General features: G+C 45.3%; 2 protein-coding genes across 4 annotated transcripts; one reads left to right on the forward strand and one right to left on the reverse strand.

The window, feature by feature from the left end:
- Positions 1-160: 160 nt before the first annotated feature.
- On the reverse strand, positions 161-13,103 carry hmgxb3 (HMG box domain containing 3). 3 transcript variants are annotated; one of them, XM_045724023.2, is made up of 21 exons: positions 12,886-13,103; positions 12,186-12,383; positions 10,093-10,267; positions 8,336-8,510; positions 7,694-8,218; positions 7,458-7,565; positions 7,157-7,288; positions 6,732-7,009; positions 6,459-6,571; positions 6,276-6,356; positions 6,001-6,083; positions 5,808-5,909; positions 5,497-5,643; positions 4,892-5,217; positions 4,000-4,745; positions 3,673-3,857; positions 3,040-3,259; positions 2,668-2,801; positions 2,442-2,561; positions 1,999-2,208; positions 161-1,782 (listed from the first exon to the last, which is right to left on the reverse strand). In XM_045724023.2, the coding sequence occupies exons 3-21, from the start codon at positions 10,242-10,244 to the stop codon at positions 1,177-1,179; spliced, it is 4,443 nt and encodes a 1,480-aa protein (XP_045579979.1). In that variant the 5' UTR covers positions 10,245-10,267; positions 12,186-12,383; positions 12,886-13,103; the 3' UTR covers positions 161-1,176. The 3 variants fall into 3 exon arrangements, with proteins under 3 accessions (XP_045579979.1, XP_045579980.1, XP_014067966.2); XM_045724024.2 differs by lacking the exon at positions 12,186-12,383 and having other exon boundaries at positions 4,000-4,259; positions 12,886-13,102; XM_014212491.3 differs by lacking the exon at positions 12,186-12,383 and having other exon boundaries at positions 12,886-13,102.
- A 79-nt stretch (positions 13,104-13,182) lies between these two features.
- LOC106611873 (SLC35A4 upstream open reading frame protein) lies at positions 13,183-16,974 on the forward strand. The gene is made up of 3 exons (XM_014212496.3): positions 13,183-13,402; positions 13,670-13,768; positions 13,966-16,974. Exons 1-3 carry the CDS (start codon positions 13,331-13,333, stop codon positions 14,161-14,163), a joined length of 369 nt encoding a protein of 122 aa, XP_014067971.1. The 5' UTR covers positions 13,183-13,330; the 3' UTR covers positions 14,164-16,974.
- The last annotated feature ends 2,156 nt before the right edge of the window (positions 16,975-19,130 follow it).

The following is a 19,130-nucleotide window of genomic DNA, read 5'->3' on the forward strand; positions in this document are numbered from 1 at the left end:
TACAGTGATTTTTTTTTACCTCAGTTCCCATTTCAGTTGAAAATGCCTTCTCTGCATTCTTCTGAAGTTTCATTCCCTGTTCTCATGGGAGGTTGAGCAATACCAGACCACCTAAATAGGAAGTAACAATCCCACAGAAACTTGATTCAACATTAGGAAATCCTTTTTTTGCTTTATTTATAATTCCTTGAGCAAAATTATTCAGAAATGGCTACATTCACCATATATTTTCTTACCCACTTAAGTGGGTATCAAGTTACATCCGCAAATTGTAATAACTATGTCCATCACAGTTACATCATCAAGTCAATTATTGTCTTCTTTAGATTCCATTCAAGCAGCTGAGAGTAGATGATAGAACAGTCCTGACATTCGGAGCCACCCCTCCAATAGGAGCTCAGGCAAGAGTCTCCTGTAGTCAAAAAACAATCAAAGGCCACAAGAACTACAGATTCCATCAGCCCATGAGGCAGATGTGAAAGGTTGTTTACCTTGAATAAATTTCAGCCCAAAGGGCAACGAGTGACAACTGAGGTACAAGAAGATAGCATAGAACAGTTTGAAAGGTCTTACTAAGGATGAGAAAGCACGAGGACTCATTAAATACAGTTATTAAATAATAATAATTATTATTAGACTTCTAGAAAGAACATTATGCACTCCAATAATGAAGTTAGTCAACATAAACAATGTTTTAAAACTTTTTTCTCTATTCTAAAACTATGTGAACTTTCCTTCAGTCAAAGTAAAGCAGAGAGCAGTTAGTAACATTCACGTTTTTACACTCTTCACCGGTTCTGCTCCTCTCACAAAGAAAACGAAGTGCCATTCTTTAATTTCAAATCAGCAAAGTCTCTGCTGGACTGATGATAAGTTACAGACTATCTGTCTGGTTAGCAGCAACACCTCTGTTTCTTTGGAAACACTCAAGCATATTTTTGCACAGTACATTCAAGGACTACCAGCCTCCCCACTACATGCTAGCTTTTCTGAACCAGATATAGATAGATATATCTATCTATTGCCTTCTTTCTAAAAAGGACTACCTCATAATAACGTGGCCCATATGTCCATAATATTAAACATTATTCCCCGATATCAGAGAATTACATTGGTTTGTTTACTTGTTGGGTCACAGCACAAAATAAGTCTCCAAAAAGCCACTGTCTGTCACTCTCAGAGAACCACTACCTCCTCGTACCCAGTGTCTCCCTCCAACCCCCCGTCTCCTTCCCCCTCCTCCCCTTCCTCTGTGTTGATCTGTGCCACCCCCAGCCTGTAGAGGGCGTCCCTGATCACCACCTCCCCAGGCTGGCAGGCCTTCAGCACTGTGTTGATCTGCTGGTCCACCACCTCCCGGCTGGACAGGAAGTCCTGCAGACGGTTGTACAGGTAGTAGTAGGCCGTGTTGTCAAAGGCCAAAGGCCGCCGCCGCAATGATGTCAACCAACCCTCAGAACATTCCTCCTCAATGACCTCTGACCCTTCTGTTACCTCAGCTTCAACCTTGAACCCATCCTTCCTCCCCTCCTTCCCTTCGTCCTCTTCTTTCTCGTTGTCTCTCTCCAGGTCTTGTACCAGACTGCAGTAAGGTTCCAGCTCATTGCAGAGCCCCATTGAGTGGTGGTCCAGACAGGGGGGCTCCTGGCCATCTGTAGGCCCAGCAGGGTGCACTATCCAGCGGGAAGAGGACTTGGTGACAGGGTGGACCTGGGGGTTCTCCACCACAGAGGACAGGTCAGCACTGTAAGGCTGGTCCTGTAGCTCAGCACACGACACAAACTGGTGGAGAGAGAGAGAGGGGTGAGATAAACAACAATAACATCCACAGTACCTAGTGTATCTATTATGTAAATAGAGACCAATTCATTCTTCAAATCATCTTGTCAAATCAGCATATTACAGGTTAAAAAACCTGATTTGACCTCTGTTTCCCTCCTAGTACAATAATCAGACGTCAATAACTAAGCCCTTTCCATGCCCAGTGTGAGGGCCTACCTCTGGTTTGTCCATGGGGTCAGAGAAGCAGCCCTGGTTTCTGCCCCACATGGTGGAGGCCAGCTCAGGGTACTGCACGTCTGTACACAGCGCCACCTGGCGGGCAGAGTCGGTAACGTAGACGGGAGGCCAATACCGGGAGGATACCAGCAGGTCCACGTGGTCGCGGGCCGTCTCACCCTTCACCAGGTACTTGGAACCACACACCACCTGGAAGAGTATGGGAAAAGTAGTCTTCTATCACCTGTCTGGTTCTCACTATGTTTTTATTGGTCAAAAGGTTTTGTTATTGTGTGAGGCCTGATTGGCTACCCTATCATTTTTCATAGACTGACAGACTAAATGCTTGATTGACAGCTTGATTGACAGAGTAATAGTTGAATGGATTCTGGTGGACGACTGATTGATTGATTGATATTGATGGGTGAGATGTGTGCGGTTACCTGATGGGGACAGATCTTGGACAGCTTGCCTGCTGTGAGGTGTGGAGGGGGCTGGGGGGCCGTGGAGAGGCCGTTCTGAACACACGTACACAGGGAGATCAGAGAGACCAGCAACTCATCCTGACAGAGAGAGAGAAGAGACATGTATCAATCTCCTAAACACACAGAATCAAACCAGAAATATACATACATAGAGATATCACAGACACACAGGGTTGATCTATACCTTGTTGCTCTCTGGTGCAGTGATCTCTCCACAGCATTCCAGTATGGCTTTGAGCTCCTCTGCACTGTGCTCGTCCATTCGGTCCGGTCTGAGTTGGCCCTCGTGGATCAGACGCACCAGAACTGATGGGTCACCTGGAAAACCCACACACACACACACACACACACACACACACACACACACACACACACACACACACACACACACACACACACACACACACACGAATTTTACACACTTACATTTTTATTTATCATTGATAAACAGGGCATGAACAAGTAATGATCAATGAAATATCTGAAAGACTTGAGAATGATGTTTATCCTTCCAGTGATTGGCTTCTTCCCCAGCCCTGAGAGAGTGACTTCCTACCTGTGTGCTGTGTGAGGAGCAGGGCCTTGTCCTTCTCTGTGTTGATGACAGTGGAGCTCCTCATCAGTGGTGGGATGAAGGGCGCGATGATGGAGGCGTCGACCCGGGTGATGGGGACACTGCAGGGGAACGCTGCCTGCTCGATGGCCTCACTCTCCATGGTCAGCCAGAAGTCATCCACATGCACCTTGTCTGGAGCCCCGAAGTCTGGCCACGTAAACTACAGGAGAGAGAGCGAGACACAGGTATCAACATGACTACAACACTATGCACACAAGACAGCTTGACTGTCCTGGGATCAGGCAGGCTAAAACAAATTAAGTAAAGGAAATCATCTATCTGTGGCTCTTTTCAGTCTCCCCCGACCTCCCGTCTCCTCAGTCTCCTCAGTCTACCCCCGACCTCCCGTCTCCTCAGTCTCCTCAGTCTCCCCCGACCTCCCGTCTCCTCAGTCTCCTCAGTCTACCCCCGACCTCCCGTCTCCTCAGTCTCCCCCCGACCTCCCGTCTCCCCCCGACCTCCCGTCTCCTCCTGACCTCCCGTCTCCTCCTGACCTCCCGTCTCCTCCTGACCTCCCGTCTCCCTCCTGACCTCCCGTCTCCTCCTGACCTCCCATTCTCCCTCATCTCTCACCTCCACATTCCTAAGCTCCAGCACGTTGTGTGTGTACCGCTGGGCGATCTCCATCTTGGGGGCGATGCCACACACACCACAGATCATGTCGTTGTAGTCCCTCACGGTCAGACACTCAAAGGCCCAGTAGCCACTAACCAGCAGCTCCTGGACATGTGCCAACTCCTCAGGACTCAGAGTGTGGACTGATTGATGGAGAGAGAGACAGAGTTGGATGAAGAGAGGAGAAAGAAAACAGAGAGAATAGATGAAGTTAGAGAAGGGTGGACATGAACAGAACTCTGTTGAAAACCCTCTGAACCATACGTTGCTCCAAGGAAGTCTTACCAGCGTGGTTGTGGATGTGGTCCAGGATGGTCCTGACTATCTGGTTAGGATGCCGGCCCAGTCTGACCTGACTCCGGATCTTAAAGAACAGGTCCAGACTCACCAGCAACCTGTTGCCAACGTTGAACAGACCTGGGTGGAGGTCGGTGAAGCTGTGCAGGGCCAGACACTGGGGGTTGAGACACACCTTCAACTGGAGAGAGGCTGTCTGGATCAGAGTGTCAGTCAACAGCCAGCAGTCCTCCTGCCCTGCTAAAGAACTATGGTACAAAACACCAGAGAGACATGATAGAGAGACCTGCCCTGCTAAAGAACTATGGTACAAAACACCAGAGAGACATGATAGAGAGACCTGCCCTGCTAAAGAACTATGGTACAAAACACCAGAGAGACATGATAGAGAGACCTGCCCTGCTAAAGAACTATGGTACAAAACACCAGAGAGACATGATAGAGAGACCTGCCCTGCTAAAGAACTATGGTACAAAACACCAGAGAGACATGATAGAGAGACCTGCCCTGCTAAAGAACTATGGTACAAAACACCAGAGAGACATGATAGAGAGACCTGCCCTGCTAAAGAACTATGGTACAAAACACCAGAGAGACATGATAGAGAGACCTGCCCTGCTAAAGAACTATGGTACAAAACACCAGAGAGACATGATAGAGAGACCTGCCCTGCTAAAGAACTATGGTACAAAACACCAGAGAGACATGATAGAGAGACCTGCCCTGCTAAAGAACTATGGTACAAAACACCAGAGAGACCTTTCCTGAAACCACACTATGAAATATGAAACATTTCCAGAAATGTCCAACCCCTGAGCACCAGAAACATCCAACCACTGAGCCATAATAAACCCAAAACCACACAAACAAATCTTCTCACCTCTGTCCTCCCTTGAATAGCGGGTAGTGACACAGAGCACAGTGCGTGGCTGCAGACTCATAGAACCGCGGCCAGCCTGACTGGACCTGCACCTCCCCCAGGCCCTCCCCTTCCCCTAGCACCTGGTCCCCGGCCTGGCTGGTGGTGGTGAGGACCACCTGGGTAGAGTTGAGTTCCTGGATGAGGGCCAGGGTGTCATGGAGCTCAGCCTCACTCTCAGAGATCTGCAGGGTCTGACGCAGCAGCTGCAGGGTGGACTGGCGCTGAAGCTCCCTCTGGGCTGGGGACAGGGTCCGGTACGGGTCTAACAGAGCTACTGAACCACCCTGAGTGAGTGAGTGAGTGAGTGAGTGAGTGAGTGAGTGAGTGAGTGAGTGAGTGAGTGAATGAGTGAATGAGTGAATGAGGGAAAATAACAGAGAGAGGGTTGGAGGATGAGAACAGAGAGATGAGGAAGAATTCAGACAGAGAGAAATACAACAACACCAAAACATAGATTGCATCCTAAATGGCACCCAATTCCCTATAAAGTGCACTATTTTTGACCAAAGCCCGATAGGGTGCCATTTCAGACGCACCCATAGTGGGATTCTCTCCAGACTGACCTGTGCCTTGGAGCCCTTGGCGTTCTTCCTGGACAGCTCCAAGCCACAGCAGGGGCACTCCGCAGGCTTGTGTCTGTTCTTATAGACATAGCCACATGACGGGTTCTTACAGCGACCCCTGCCCCGCGCCGTAGACAGACCCAGGTCCTGCACACACACACACACACACACACACACACACACACACACACACACACACACACACACACACACACACACACACACAGTTATACAGACTACACTGAGCCTGCAAGAGGTCGTGTGTGGATGGCGTATGCTCCCCAAAATGTAGTTAAAAAGGTCCCACTAACCAGTGTGGAGGTAGAGTTCTGTTTGAGAGGAACCACTGAGAGGATCTTCCCCACTTTATCAGTTACAATATACTGGCTTCTGTCCACAGGAGTAGGGAGAGTCTATAGGACAAAACAACACTGAGAAACCTGGAGACAAACACTTAATCAGCATGTTTCAGCAGTGTGTGTGTGTGTGTATATGTGTGTGTACCTGTTCCAGAGGCGTTGTTGTCACGATCTGGCCGAGCTGTTTCAGAGTGTTAGGCTTCAAACCTGCGATCATCTCACTGAGCTCTGTGGTCCAAACACAATTACCACATCAAACACGTTTGGTTACCTCAGAAACAACTAGTGTCACTTCCCTTAGATCAAAGTAACCACTTTGAAAACGAGTACCTATAGCTTGGCTTGGGTAACCATGATAAAATACAACCATTTTATCATTAAAACATATTATATAGGTACATGTGGGTGTGTATATCATACCTGTGGTTGATTTGCTGCAGTTGGTCTCCTCAACTTTGCCTTTATGAGGAGGGACAGTAATCCACTGGACTAAGGCCCGACCTAGTTTCAGACAGACAAATGTGTGTTTACACCCCAGACAGCATTCATCTTAACAGACTGATCTGAAATAGGGTTTTTGTATCTGTCCACAGCAGTGCCCACCTGTGTTGAATGGGGCAGGGAGGATGGCTCTCACAGGTCGCTTTTGACCAATCACACTGCTCCTTTCCTGTACTTTGACCCTGGCACCAGTCACATGTGTTCCAACCAAAGTTCTGCTCAAAGACAGAACAACTGAAACTTAAAAACCAATCAAAACATGAAGCCCACTAAGAGAAATACTCTTACAGGGCTTGTTTGAAAAATGGTTTCTCAATGTGACCATTAAATGCTAAACCATAAAAGAAGGGCTAAATTAAAGAACTAGATGCTCACATCATAGTAGTCTGTGTCCCTGACACCGCTGGAGCAGGCTGTATGACTCCCTGGCTGATGGCTCTGCCTCCCTCTAGTGGTGGTCCTGGTGTAACTGCACGCTGCTGCACTTGTCCTCTGGGCTCCCGCGGTCCTCTCCCTCCCTTCCGCCATCCAGACATCTTAATGTTCTGATCATCAGAGGGAGGCACACTAGTCTTAGGGGGGTCCCCCGGGTTTGTTGGTGGTTTCTGGGCATACGTCTTGAATGAAGCAGCAGCACCTGGAGTCTTCACCGCCTGAGATGGAAAACGTGGAAGGTTTGTCATACCTCAGAACTGTTAAGTGAACGACTCATTATTTTCCTACCAATAAAATGTCATCTTTACTTCAACATTCATATTATGATGGAATAGATGTTTAAGCCAGGGAATGTGTAGACTTACAGCGGGCACCCACTTGCCCCCCAGGTGGTTGCCACAATCAGGGCAGAAGGGGGGCTTGTGACGGGTCACGTAGACAAAGGAGCAACCCGCTGTCTGACAGCTGCCCCGGCCTCTTCTGGTGTATTTATTCGACTGGAGACAGAAACAAAGATGCTTTAGTAAGAATCTTCTAGTTATGGAGAATGTGTGACTGGTCAAATGACGTGTGTATATTGTAATATATTGCTTGATGATCTAATCAAAGAAAATTGGATGACGGTAAATTGATGCAGTGGAAGAAAATCAGTCTGAGTAGCTTTACCAGTTTGTATGAGGGATTAGTGTCCCGTATCACCCTAGCTCCTACAGGTACCATGACAACAGAGGCTACAGAGCTGGCTCCTGGCAACGTCCTGTGCTCCATCAGATCCTGGGGAAACAAGCGTTTTATCTACCATTACTGCATTGAACAAACAGACAAGGCAAATGAATAGTAACCCTAGACTGTGAATGATCAGCAGTAAGGTAAGCCAGCTCCCTGTGTCGTTGCTAACTAACCTGATTGGGTATGATGGTGACCAGCTCTGTTTTCACGTGCTGCACCGCCGTCCCGCCCACACGTCTCCCGTCAGTCGCCATTCCAATGACACTATAGCCCCCGCCCACCATCCTGGGCTCCTCCTCCTTGAGCAGCAGACCGGCTGACGCCAGGTGAGGTGCATTGTGGGATTCGTGGGCGGCAGAGACTGAGGAAGAGGAGTGATACGATGAGGAGAGGACCCCCTGCAGGGCCCCGGAGTGTGTTAGGGTCACAGCCTTTTCGTCTGTCAGGCCCTCGATGGCGATGCACTGCTCCGACAGCTCCACCTCGCAGCCCAGCACCAAGGGAGGGTACTGGGGGGAACCAAGAGACAGGGAGGGCATCACCCCTTCCCCCACGGCAGAGTCCAGACCCTCCATACACACCTCCAGCTGGGAGCCTGTCCTGTCGTCTGACATGGCCGCCTTGGGCAAGAGGACGTAGTTGGCCCTGGGGAGGATCCTACGGAAGCCTGGGAGCTCCTGGGAAGGGCCCATAGATGACTACGGAGGATACAGAGAGATGGAATAGTGTTATCATTATGACTAGGCCTAGGAGTTTTTCCTGACCACATGATCTTAGATACCAGACACACTGGTGGAAATATGAGGTAACCGTACCGTGTCCATCCCTTCCTTCTCCAGCTTGGCCTTCTCCAGGTAGTAGCCCTTGTCTGCCACGTTGAGCCTCTTCCAGCTCACACTGATCCTCTTGTTGATCTCAGACTGGGGCAGGCTGGGGAACTCCTGCTGCATGGTCTGGTGCACATCAAAGTAGTACAGCAGGTAGGCTGATCTGGAGTTGAGAGATCAAAACGTGATGAATAAATGTCTTCAGCAGTCAACTCAACACAAAGATTGGGTCACTTGGTTTAGCTTTCTCCGCCTTCCCAGGCAATCCAAATCAAGTGCACTCAGTCAGTGTGAAAATAGTATGTCATCTGGGTCATTCTTGAATTGCGGTGGTAAATGACTTCACTCAACTTTGGCACCATGTTAAAAACCTTTACAATGACAAACACATGACAAATAATACATGTTCTGTTTTATTTAACTGTTATTTAATAAGAAACCATATGTAAGTCCTTTAAACTGCAACAAATCGCTTTGTATGCATTGTAGAAAGTTCTGGGGGCAAATTGGCTTGTCCCATTGGTGTAGAGGTGTAGTGACATGTCTTGGGGATTTAGAGATACACTACATGGCCAAAAGTATGTGGAATCCCTTCAAATTAGTGGATTTGGCTATTTCAGCCACACTCATTGCTGACATGTGAATAAAATTGAGCATCCATGCAATCTCCATAGACTAACATTTTAAGTAGAATGGCCCGTACTGAAGAGCTCAGTGACTTTCAACGTGGCACCGTCATAGGATGCCACCCTTCCAACAAGTCAGTTGGTCAAATTTCGGCCCTGCTAGAGCTGCTCCGGTCAACTGTAAGTGCAGTTATTGTGAAGTGGAAACATCTAGGAGCAACAACGGCTCAGCCGCAAAGTGTGAGGCCTCACAAGCTCACAGAATGGGACAGCTGAGCGCTGAAGCGCATAGTTTTGGCGGATGTCAGGAGAACGCTACCTGCTCCAATGCATAGTGCCAGCTGTAAAGTTTGGTAGAGGAGGAATAATGGTCTGGGGCTGTTTTTCATGTTTCGGGCTAGGCCCCTTAGCTCCAGTGAAGGGAAATCTTAGATGATTCTGTGCTTCCAACTTTGTGGCAACAATTTGGGGAAGGCCCTTTCCTGTTTCGGCATGATAACGCCCCCGTGCACAAAGCGAGGTCCATACAGAAATGGTTTGTCGAGATCAGTGTGAAAGAACTTGACTGGCCGGCATAGAGCCCTGACCTCAACCCCATCGAACACCTTTGGGATGAATTGGAACGCCGACTGCGAGCCAGGCCTAATCGCCCAACATCAGTGCCCGACCTCACTAATGCTCGTGGCTGAATGAAAGCAAGTCTCCGCAGCAATGTTCCAACATCTAGTGGAAAGCCTTCCCAGAAGAGTGGAGGCAGTTATAGTAGCAAAGGGAGGGACCAGCTCCATATTAATGCCCATGATTTTGGAATGAGATGTTTGACGAACAGGCTTCCACTTACACTACATGACCAAAAGTATCTATTTATTATTTTGAATGCTAGACAGTGAAAAAACGTATTTAATATATTGTATAGATCAATAAAAACAAAGAAGGTTATTTTTTACTAGTATAATGTGTGTCCCTCACTTTTATGTCATCAATGATTACAAAGATATTCAAGGACCTTGAGCATTCTCGCCAGTGGAAAACTGTTTTCGGGGTCGATATTAAATACGACCCATCTGCATTGATAGGAGGCGTTGGTGTTTGATTGTTTGGGAGCAGTAGGTAGACTACCTGGGTTTTTTGGGTTTCTCCATGATCTCCCCCTGCTGAGCCTTGTTCTTCTTCCTCTTCTTGGGAGAGGTGACCTCCATGAGGGTGTAGCAGCTCTCCACCTCCTCTGTCATCCTCCGATCAGTCTCCTCATACACCTCCATGGTCTCCATGGCTAAAGGGAGCCGAGGAGAGCCTGGGGAGGTTCAGTAACATTGATTCATTTATTTTGTGTCCATGTGAAACAGAACAAATAATGGCAAGGGGATAGGTATTAGGGCTACAAGAAAAATGTACATTGTTTATTAATACGTCGAGCACAATCATGATAAGTAAAGTATAACATGTAGGCAATCATTAGGCAGGTCGCCTAGTGGTTAGAGCGTTGGGCCAGTAACCGAAAGAGAACAAATAATGGCAAGGGGATAGGTATTAGGGCTACAAGAAAAATGTACATTGTTTATTAATACGTCGAGCACAATCATGATAAGTAAAGTATAACATGTAGGCAATCATTAGGCAGGTCGCCTAGTGGTTAGAGCGTTGGGCCAGTAACCGAAAGGTTGCTAGATCGAATCCCCGAGCTGACAAGGTAAAAATCTGTCGTTCTGCCCCTGAACAAGGCAGTTAACCCACTGTCCCTAGGCCGTCATTGTAATTAAGAATGTGTTCTTAACTGACTTGCCTAGTTAAAAAAAAAAAAATATTCATAATATATATATATATATACATACATATACATATACACACACATATATACATACACACATACATATATATATATATATACACACACACACACACACACACACACACACACACATATATATATATATATATATTATATATATATATATATATATATATATATATATATATATATATATATATATATACACACACAATTATGTTATGGCATAAATGTATGGCCTTCAAAACAAGAGATAAAAGGCCCTAGCAGCTGTGCAAACTCAATCCTTGGCAACATTGAAACAAGGAAGAGTTGACAGAAGACAACAGCAGACTACCTGCCTGACAGTGCACCAGTGGAGGCTCCTCAGACGAGGAAGGGGAGGACCATCCTCAGTGAATTTCATTAAAATAGTAAAACATTTAAAAAGTTATCCTTTTCAAATAAAACTATACTAAATATATTCACGTCACCAAGTAATTGATTAAAACACACTGTTTCGCAATGAAGGTCTACAGTAGCCTCAACAGCACTCTGTAGGGTAGCCCCATGGTGTAACCGGAGGACAGATAGCTTCCATCCTCCTCGGAGTACATTGACAATACAAAACCTAGGCAGGTCATGGTTCTCACCACTTTCCATAAACTTACACAATAATTATAACAACTTCCGGAGGACGTCTTCCAACCTATCAGAGCTCTTGTAGCATGAACTGACACATTGTCCACCCAATCAAAGGATCAGAGAATGACTCTAGAACTGAAAGCATAAGCTACAGCTAGCTAGCACTGCAGTGCATAAAACGTGGTGAGTAGTTCACTCAAAGAGAGAGAGACAATAATTGAACAGCTTTGAACCAATTTCTTCACAAATGAAGGAGAAGCAAGAAAGAGAGATTTCATCATTCTTTTTTACTTACTTAGCGAATGCAGCTAGCTAGTTTAGCCTACTCAAACACCGGCTCCTATCTTGGCTAGCTGGCTATCCAACACAAAACGGGAACTCTTCCAATTCAAGGTAAGCTTTTGGTTTTACAAATGTATTGCCACCGGGGCCTGCCGGTGTAACTGCTAAACTTCTTACTGACTGTACACGAACGTTACTGCATGATTGTAGCGGGTTTACTAACACTTTAGTTCTATTAGCTATGTTGATTTGATATTACTTTAATTTGGTGACAATGATGTAGACTGTGTAGCCGTTATATGGTTTGGCTAGGAAAGTTTTTTTTCTCGCCTGGTCACATACAGATAATGTGTTGTGCATTGAAGTCCACAAGTGAAGGGAAAAGATGAGGACGGTGCGCAGATGTGAGAATGAATACAACGTGGCTGCTATGAAAGTGAACAATGTTTACGTGTGCTCATGGGGTCTCAATTCTGCCGATTCTGTTGAAAACGGAACTAAACGGGGATAAACATACCTGAATTTGTCCAGTAGAAACTCTCGTTTACAATTGTTGGACTAATGATTACACCACAGGATGCTGCTGAGGGCAGGTCAGCTGATAATAATGGCTTGAATGGAGTAAATGGAATGGTATCAAACACATGGAACCATTTAATTCCATTCCAGCCATTACTATGTGCCTGTCCTCCCAAATTAAGGTTCCACCAGCCTCCTGTGAATTACACCCTCAATTAGTACATTTCTCTCGACCTGTGTGCACTTATGTTGTGAACTTTCATTGATAGGCTAGGTTGTAGCAACCTCATGATGGTTATATGGAAAATTTTAGTATCATGTAGTAGCCTAAACCGATGTCACATTGAACTGGGTGAATGGAATATGATTGACAGTCATCCAATATGCTGTAATAGAAATAATGCCACGCTCATAAAACATATTTAAAAAATCATCCTCCCTCAATTTAAGGCACCGACCACCACTGCAGTGCACGTGGGGAAAAATGTGACTATGGACTTTCCCGGGAAACGACAGTGAAGTAGGGTTAAATGCAAACATACACAAGTTGCAAATAAAGTACGGAAAACAACAAGACAGCGGATACAACTTTCTAATTATTCTCCCTCCCATGACATTCTCTGATTATTCGTGTATCCTTATACTGACTGCAGACTCGGCGAATTATCCAATGAGAAGCCTCCTTGTTGAAACCTTACCTCTGTTGCCCCGAAGAACTCTCAAACTAGATCTGAGATACCTTCAAACGACGCTGAAACTGAACTGCATCGCTCACATTGCCTAGAATATGTATATTTCTCTATATTTTGCCTTAAATTGGGCTAATTTGTTTTTAATCTAAGGGCCGCAAAGCACTTGATTTGTCCTAGTCTTGCAGCAAACATGGCGCTGTGTTGTTATGGTTGTCAACCAATCCAGTGAAGGAATGAACAAAAAAAGGCCAATCAGAAAATACGTTTAAGACACGTGAAAGCAATGCGTGAACTGGAAGAGGTAGACGTTTCCATAAAGCACAGATCCAGGATCAGTGTATCCTGTCCATATCCACCTTGATGAGCAAGAGGTAAACTAGCTCAACTGACTTGCAATCAGTACAACTTTACGCAAAAGCAAATAATGTTCCAGGCAAGATAAATTGCTTTGATGTTGCTTTCCACTCCAGGCATACGAGTAGATCACAGAGCATTCAATCGAGCAAAAATGGCGGATGACAAGGTGAGTAGTGATTTTTGCTTCAATCGTATTCTTTTCTCTCTATATATTAGAACAGCATGATCTAGCCCACTGCTCTTCCTTGAGTCTCCAGAACAGCTTGACTGCGCCTTGGCATAGATTCTACAAGTGTCTTTAACTGGAGCGATGCGACACCATTCTTCCACGATAAATTCCATAGTTTTGTTGATGCTGGTGTAAAAGCCTCAGTCAGTGTTACCTATGCTCACTGCATTACTTGAATGTATAAATTATTTGTATGTGTTCTAGGATCCTTTCAAACAGATGAAGAATCTCAACCAGCTCAAGAATCAGCTGGAAGAGATCCAGAAACGTGTGGAGAGTGAATTTGCAGAAGGAATCCCGCAGGTATGTTGTTATTATCCAAAGTTAAAAAGTAGGTGAAATGTCACTTTATGAAACAGAACAGCAGACATACTCAGTCCTGAAAAATCATAAAGGATCAACTAATAATGATTTATCATTAAAGAGTTGTAATATCAAGGCATATTTTTGTATTTTGTGTGCATCCTTTGTCCTGACTGTTGTTTCTTGTTCTTCCTCAGGGGGGCTCTGTGCTGGCATCTCCCTTCCTGAAGGGCTTCCTGGCTGGCTATATGGTGGCCAAGCTCCGTTCCTCAGCTGTCATAGGAGTGGTACTGGGAACATTCACAGGCATCTACGCTGCACAGAACTATCAGGTTCCCAACATCGAAAGCACCCTGAAAGACTATATGAGTTTGTTTAGAAAAGGACCCAAGTAATGGGAAGAACCAGGCCTAGGCTTCATCTTATAACTGCCTGAGGTTTAGGGCACAAGCACCATGTCTCTTTTTCAGAGGCTCAAACCTCTCCTTTGTATACTGTAAAAAATAATATTTCGTTTTAACTGGATTGTGGTGTGAAAGAGTGGGTTTGCTTTGGGTTTTGTGCAAATGTTAAAGGGTAAATCTGTCAGTGCCCTGGGAAAATATGTTATTCTCTCTGCTGATCAGATTCTAAAGTTTGTAAAAGGGGATAAGGTTATGTGCCTTGAGTGTAAGGTTACATTGCAGGGGTGTTTGACTGCTTGCCTTAGTAACATTGCCTGGTGCAGCCATCTAGGCCTAATTGATTTTGAATCAATGATGTGAACAACAAGACAGTGTCCCTTTTTTGTTTTCTGAGCAGAAATACCTTTTTTTTTTACCAGCTTAAAATCCCAAATACCTTGAATATCATGTTATTGTTGAATAGATTTGGCCAAAATGATGGGATTTGTTGCTAATTTAATGTTAAGACTTAAGGTGAGGGTATTTGTATATTCAGACATATGCTAGTTATTCAGGGGTGTTAGTGACATGCAGTATTGAGAATGAGTGTGATCCAGAACATGGGGTCTGGGTCCCTGTTGCAGCAGGTGGTGGATGAAGGGGAGTCCTCCTGGCCACTCCGCTCCTGACTGGGTACCTGTCTGCCCTGCACGCCTCCCTGTTCCTAGGCTGCGGACCAGGCGAGTCCCAGCCTTCACATCACAGCCTTGTGCTGGTCTACTATTTCATCTCAGGGCTAGTAGCCGTCTACACAGAGCGGTTGCTGAAGAGCCAGCGACTACCCCTGTACCTGCATGTGTTTGGAGTGGCCATCAACAGGGTTTCCCACCTCTCTAGCATGGGGGGGAGAACAGGGTTTCCTGGAGGATTACTCAGGGGTGGCGTGGGCCATTGTGGCAGGGCATGCAGCTAACGGGTTGCTGATGTCAGTACTGCTGAACGATGGTAGTGGCATCCCCAGGCTATTTGTCATCTCCTGCTCTATGCTGGTCAACACCCTCCTATCCTGGGTTCTACTGGGCCTGCAGTTCACCCCCTTCTTTCTGTTACCCACTTCTATGATCAGCCTGGCAGCCTAGCTGTACTACAGGTAGCAGGACTCTGCCTGAACATACCTGTGTTATGGACAGTGGACCTCTGCTAACTCCCATTCCACTGCTCCACCACAATCTCTGGCAGCATTATTTACCAGATGATGCATTGACATTGATTGTCATTCAGGTTGAAATGTTTTTTTTATGATGCATTTATTTATATAATTTTACTTTAGTGACTCATAGTATTTTTAATTTAGTTAATTATTTGAAGATTACAATTATGCAATAGAAGCTGCACTTTAGGTGTCTTGCAGACCCTTCCATCACATTGTCACTGGTTTATTTGCTGCACACTGCCTACTTTTCACTAGCCATATTCATACTTGTCTTTTCTTCAATATATCATGGGTGGACTAATATAAATTGTTGGGTTTGGGTAATACGTCTACATTACACAACACTTGAGTGGTGCTATGATTGTCAGTATGGTCATTTTACTAGCATTTATAATTTTCTCTGCCAAGTAAAATGTCAAAAGATACAATATGGTGCAGAAAGTGTTTTAAGAAATATTTCATTTTATTTTTGTTTTTTTTCTATTCAAAATAAAATGCCATAAATTCAAAAATATTTTCACTGTCCCATGAGGTCATCCCGCACACAGGATGTCCTTTAGCTCAGCCAATGCTACAGAGGAAAGAGGGAGAACATTTACAGATTTTTGGATGAACTAGGAATAATAAATACTTAATGTATGAAATACATAATTATTTCGGTGATTTAAAATACATTTTCTTAAATTAGGATCTAGGACAGGGATGGGCCCTTTTGTAGGCCCTCGGATGAATTTCCCCCAGTCGGTGTCTAAACTTACTGTTGAGAGTTTGAATAGTAGAATTCACAAGGTGCAATTTAGACATTTGGCTGTGGGCATCAGCAGTTTCTCTTGTAATATCAGTCACTCAATTAGCCAATGCCCATCCTCCGAAACAGTCTAATAGTTTGCAAGTCCTGCCACATTCAAGCTCTGTCAAGTTGGTTGTTGAGTATGGCTGTCCAGCAGTGATCAAGTCATGCAATAGATTTTTAAGTCGATTTAAGTCAAACTAACTAGGCCACTCAGGAACATTCAATGTTGTCTTGGTAAGCAACATATTTGGCTTTGTGTTTTAGGTTATTGTCCTGCTGAAAGGTGAATGTCTCCCAGTGTCTGTTGGAAAGCAGACTGAACCAAGTTTTCCTCTATGATTTTCCTGTGCTTAACTCCATTCGGTTTCTTTTTATCCTAAAAAAAACTCCCTAGTCCTTGCCGATGACAAGCATACCCATAACATGATCCAGCCACCACCATGCTTGAAAATGTTGTTTTTGCCCCAAACACAACTTTGTATTCAGGATGTAAAAGTACATTTCTTTACGACATTTTTAGCAGTTTTACTTGCCTTATTGCAAACAGGATGCATGTTTTGGAATATTTTTATTCTGTACAGGTTTCCTTTTCACTCTGTAATTTAGCTTAATATTGTGGAGTAAGTACAATGTTGTTGATCCATCCTCAGTTTTCTCCAATCACAGCCATTCAACTCTAACTGTTTTAAAGTCACCCTGAGCGTTTTCCTTCCTCTCCGGCAACTGAGTTAGGAAGGACGTCTGTATCTTTGTAGTGATTGGGTGTATTGACACACCATCCAAATTGTAATTAATAACTTTGCCATGCTCAAAACGATATTCAGTGTCTGCTTTCTTAATTTTTACCCATCTACCATTAGGTGCTGTTCTTTGCGAGGCATTGGAAAACCTCCCTGGTCTTTGTGGTTGAATCTGTGTTTGAAATGCACTGCTCGTCTGAAGGACCTTACAGATAATGAATTATATGTGTGTGGTACAGAGATGAGGTAGTCATAAAAAAAGAATGTTAAAGACTATTAATGTACTCAGTGAGTCCATGCAACTTCTCATGTGACTTGTTAAGCAAATGTTTACTCCTGAACTTATTTTAGGCTTGCCATAACAAAGGGGTTGAATACTTATTGACTCAAGACATTTCAGCTTTTCATTTTTGATCAATTAGTAAAAATGTCTAAACATAATTCCACTTTGACATTATAGGCTATTGTGTGTAGGCCAGTGGCAAAAAAAATCTCAATTTAATCAATTTTAATTTCAGAATGTAACAACAAAATCTGGAATGTGAATACACCGTATGTTATACAAGTGTCATCCAGGTGAGTAAGTCACCTTTGCAGTGCCGTTTGTTGTCTGCCTGTTGCTGTTGGTTCTGAGGACAGGCAGACTGCATCCTGTATGGTCTCCAGCATTAAGAGTCCTGTACCTGCCCTCTGACACCCTCCTCTGCTCCTCACTCACCTACCTGTACATCCTGAAGACCTGGGGATGAGGGTGGGGAGAGATTAACATGCTGGTGAAAGGTGTGACACTGGAAAGCGCTGGTAAGATATGCAGGGCAGGTTCAAAGATCGACGGTCCTCTATGCAGCAACAAAACGGCTGGATGAAGACAGAGAAACCGTACAACCTCCAGCCCTACCTGCAGACTCTCCTCCCTGAGAGCGCAGCTCATGCTGGTATCTGTGGTACTGGGTCTCCAGGTCTCTCGGGGCCACAGTGACAGGCCTCTGTATTACCAGGACCTGTCTCTCTGCCCAGGACCAGCAGCTCCCTCTGGTGGCCCTCAGCCTGACCACAAGGGGAGAGTTATGGAAGCAAGACATTTGACGGTTTGATTGTCGTAAGGCGTTGGCAATATCTTGACTAAATCAATCTCTCATATGTTTAACTCTTAGCCGACAACCTAATTGAGCTAATAATAAAATGCCCATCAAAATCTGTCTAAGCTAGAGATACACTACATGACTAAAAGTTGGACATGTCATTCCAAAATCAGGAGCATTAATATGGAGTTGGTCCCCCCTTTGCTGCCATAACAGCCTCCACTCTTCTGGGAAGCCTTTCCACTAGATGTTGGAACATTGCTGCAGGGACTTGCTTCCATTCAGCCACTAGAGCATTAGTGAGATCGGGCACTGATATTAGGTGATTAGGCCTGGCTCGCAGTCGGTGTTCCAATTAATCCCAAAGGTGTTCGATGGAGTTGAGGTCAGGGCTCTGTGCAGGCCAGTCACGTTCTTCCACACCGATCTCAACAAACCATTTATGTATGGACCCCGCTTTGTGCACGGGGCCATTGTCATGCTAAAACAGGAAAGGGCCTTCCCCAAACTGTTGCCATAAAGTTGGAAGCACAGATTTGTCTAGAATGTCATTGTATTCTGAAGCGTTAAGATTTCCCTTCACTGGAACTAAGGGGCCTAGCCCGAACCATGAAAAACAGCCCCAGACCATTATTCCTCCTCCACCAAACTTTACAGTTGGCACTATGCATTCAGACAGGTAGCGTTCTCCTGGCATCGCCAAACCCAGATTTGGCCGTCGGACTGCCGGATGGTGAAGCGTGATTCATCACTCCAGAGAACGCATTTCCACTGCTCCAGAATCAAATGGCTGAGCCTTACACCATTCCAGCCGATGCTTGGCATTGTGTATGGTGATCTTAGGCTTGTGTGCGGCTGCTTGGCCATGGAAACCCATTTCATGAAGCTCCCGATAAACAGTGCTGGCGTTGCTTCCAGAGGCAGTTTGGAACTCGGTAGTGAGTGTTAGAACCGAGGACAGACGATTTTTATGCGCTTCTGCACCTGGCAGTCCCGTTCTGTGAGCTTGTATGGCCTACCACTTAGCAGCTGAGTCATTGTTGCTCCTAGACGTTTCTACTTCACAATAACAGCACTTACAGTTGACCGGGGGCAGCTCTAGCAGGGCAGAAATTTGATGAACTGACATGTTGGAAAGGTGTTCATCCTAT

The sequence above is a fragment of the Salmo salar genome, chromosome 09 (assembly GCF_965601325.2).
Source record: "Salmo salar chromosome 09, fSalSal1, whole genome shotgun sequence".
Taxonomy (NCBI): domain Eukaryota; kingdom Metazoa; phylum Chordata; class Actinopteri; order Salmoniformes; family Salmonidae; genus Salmo; species Salmo salar.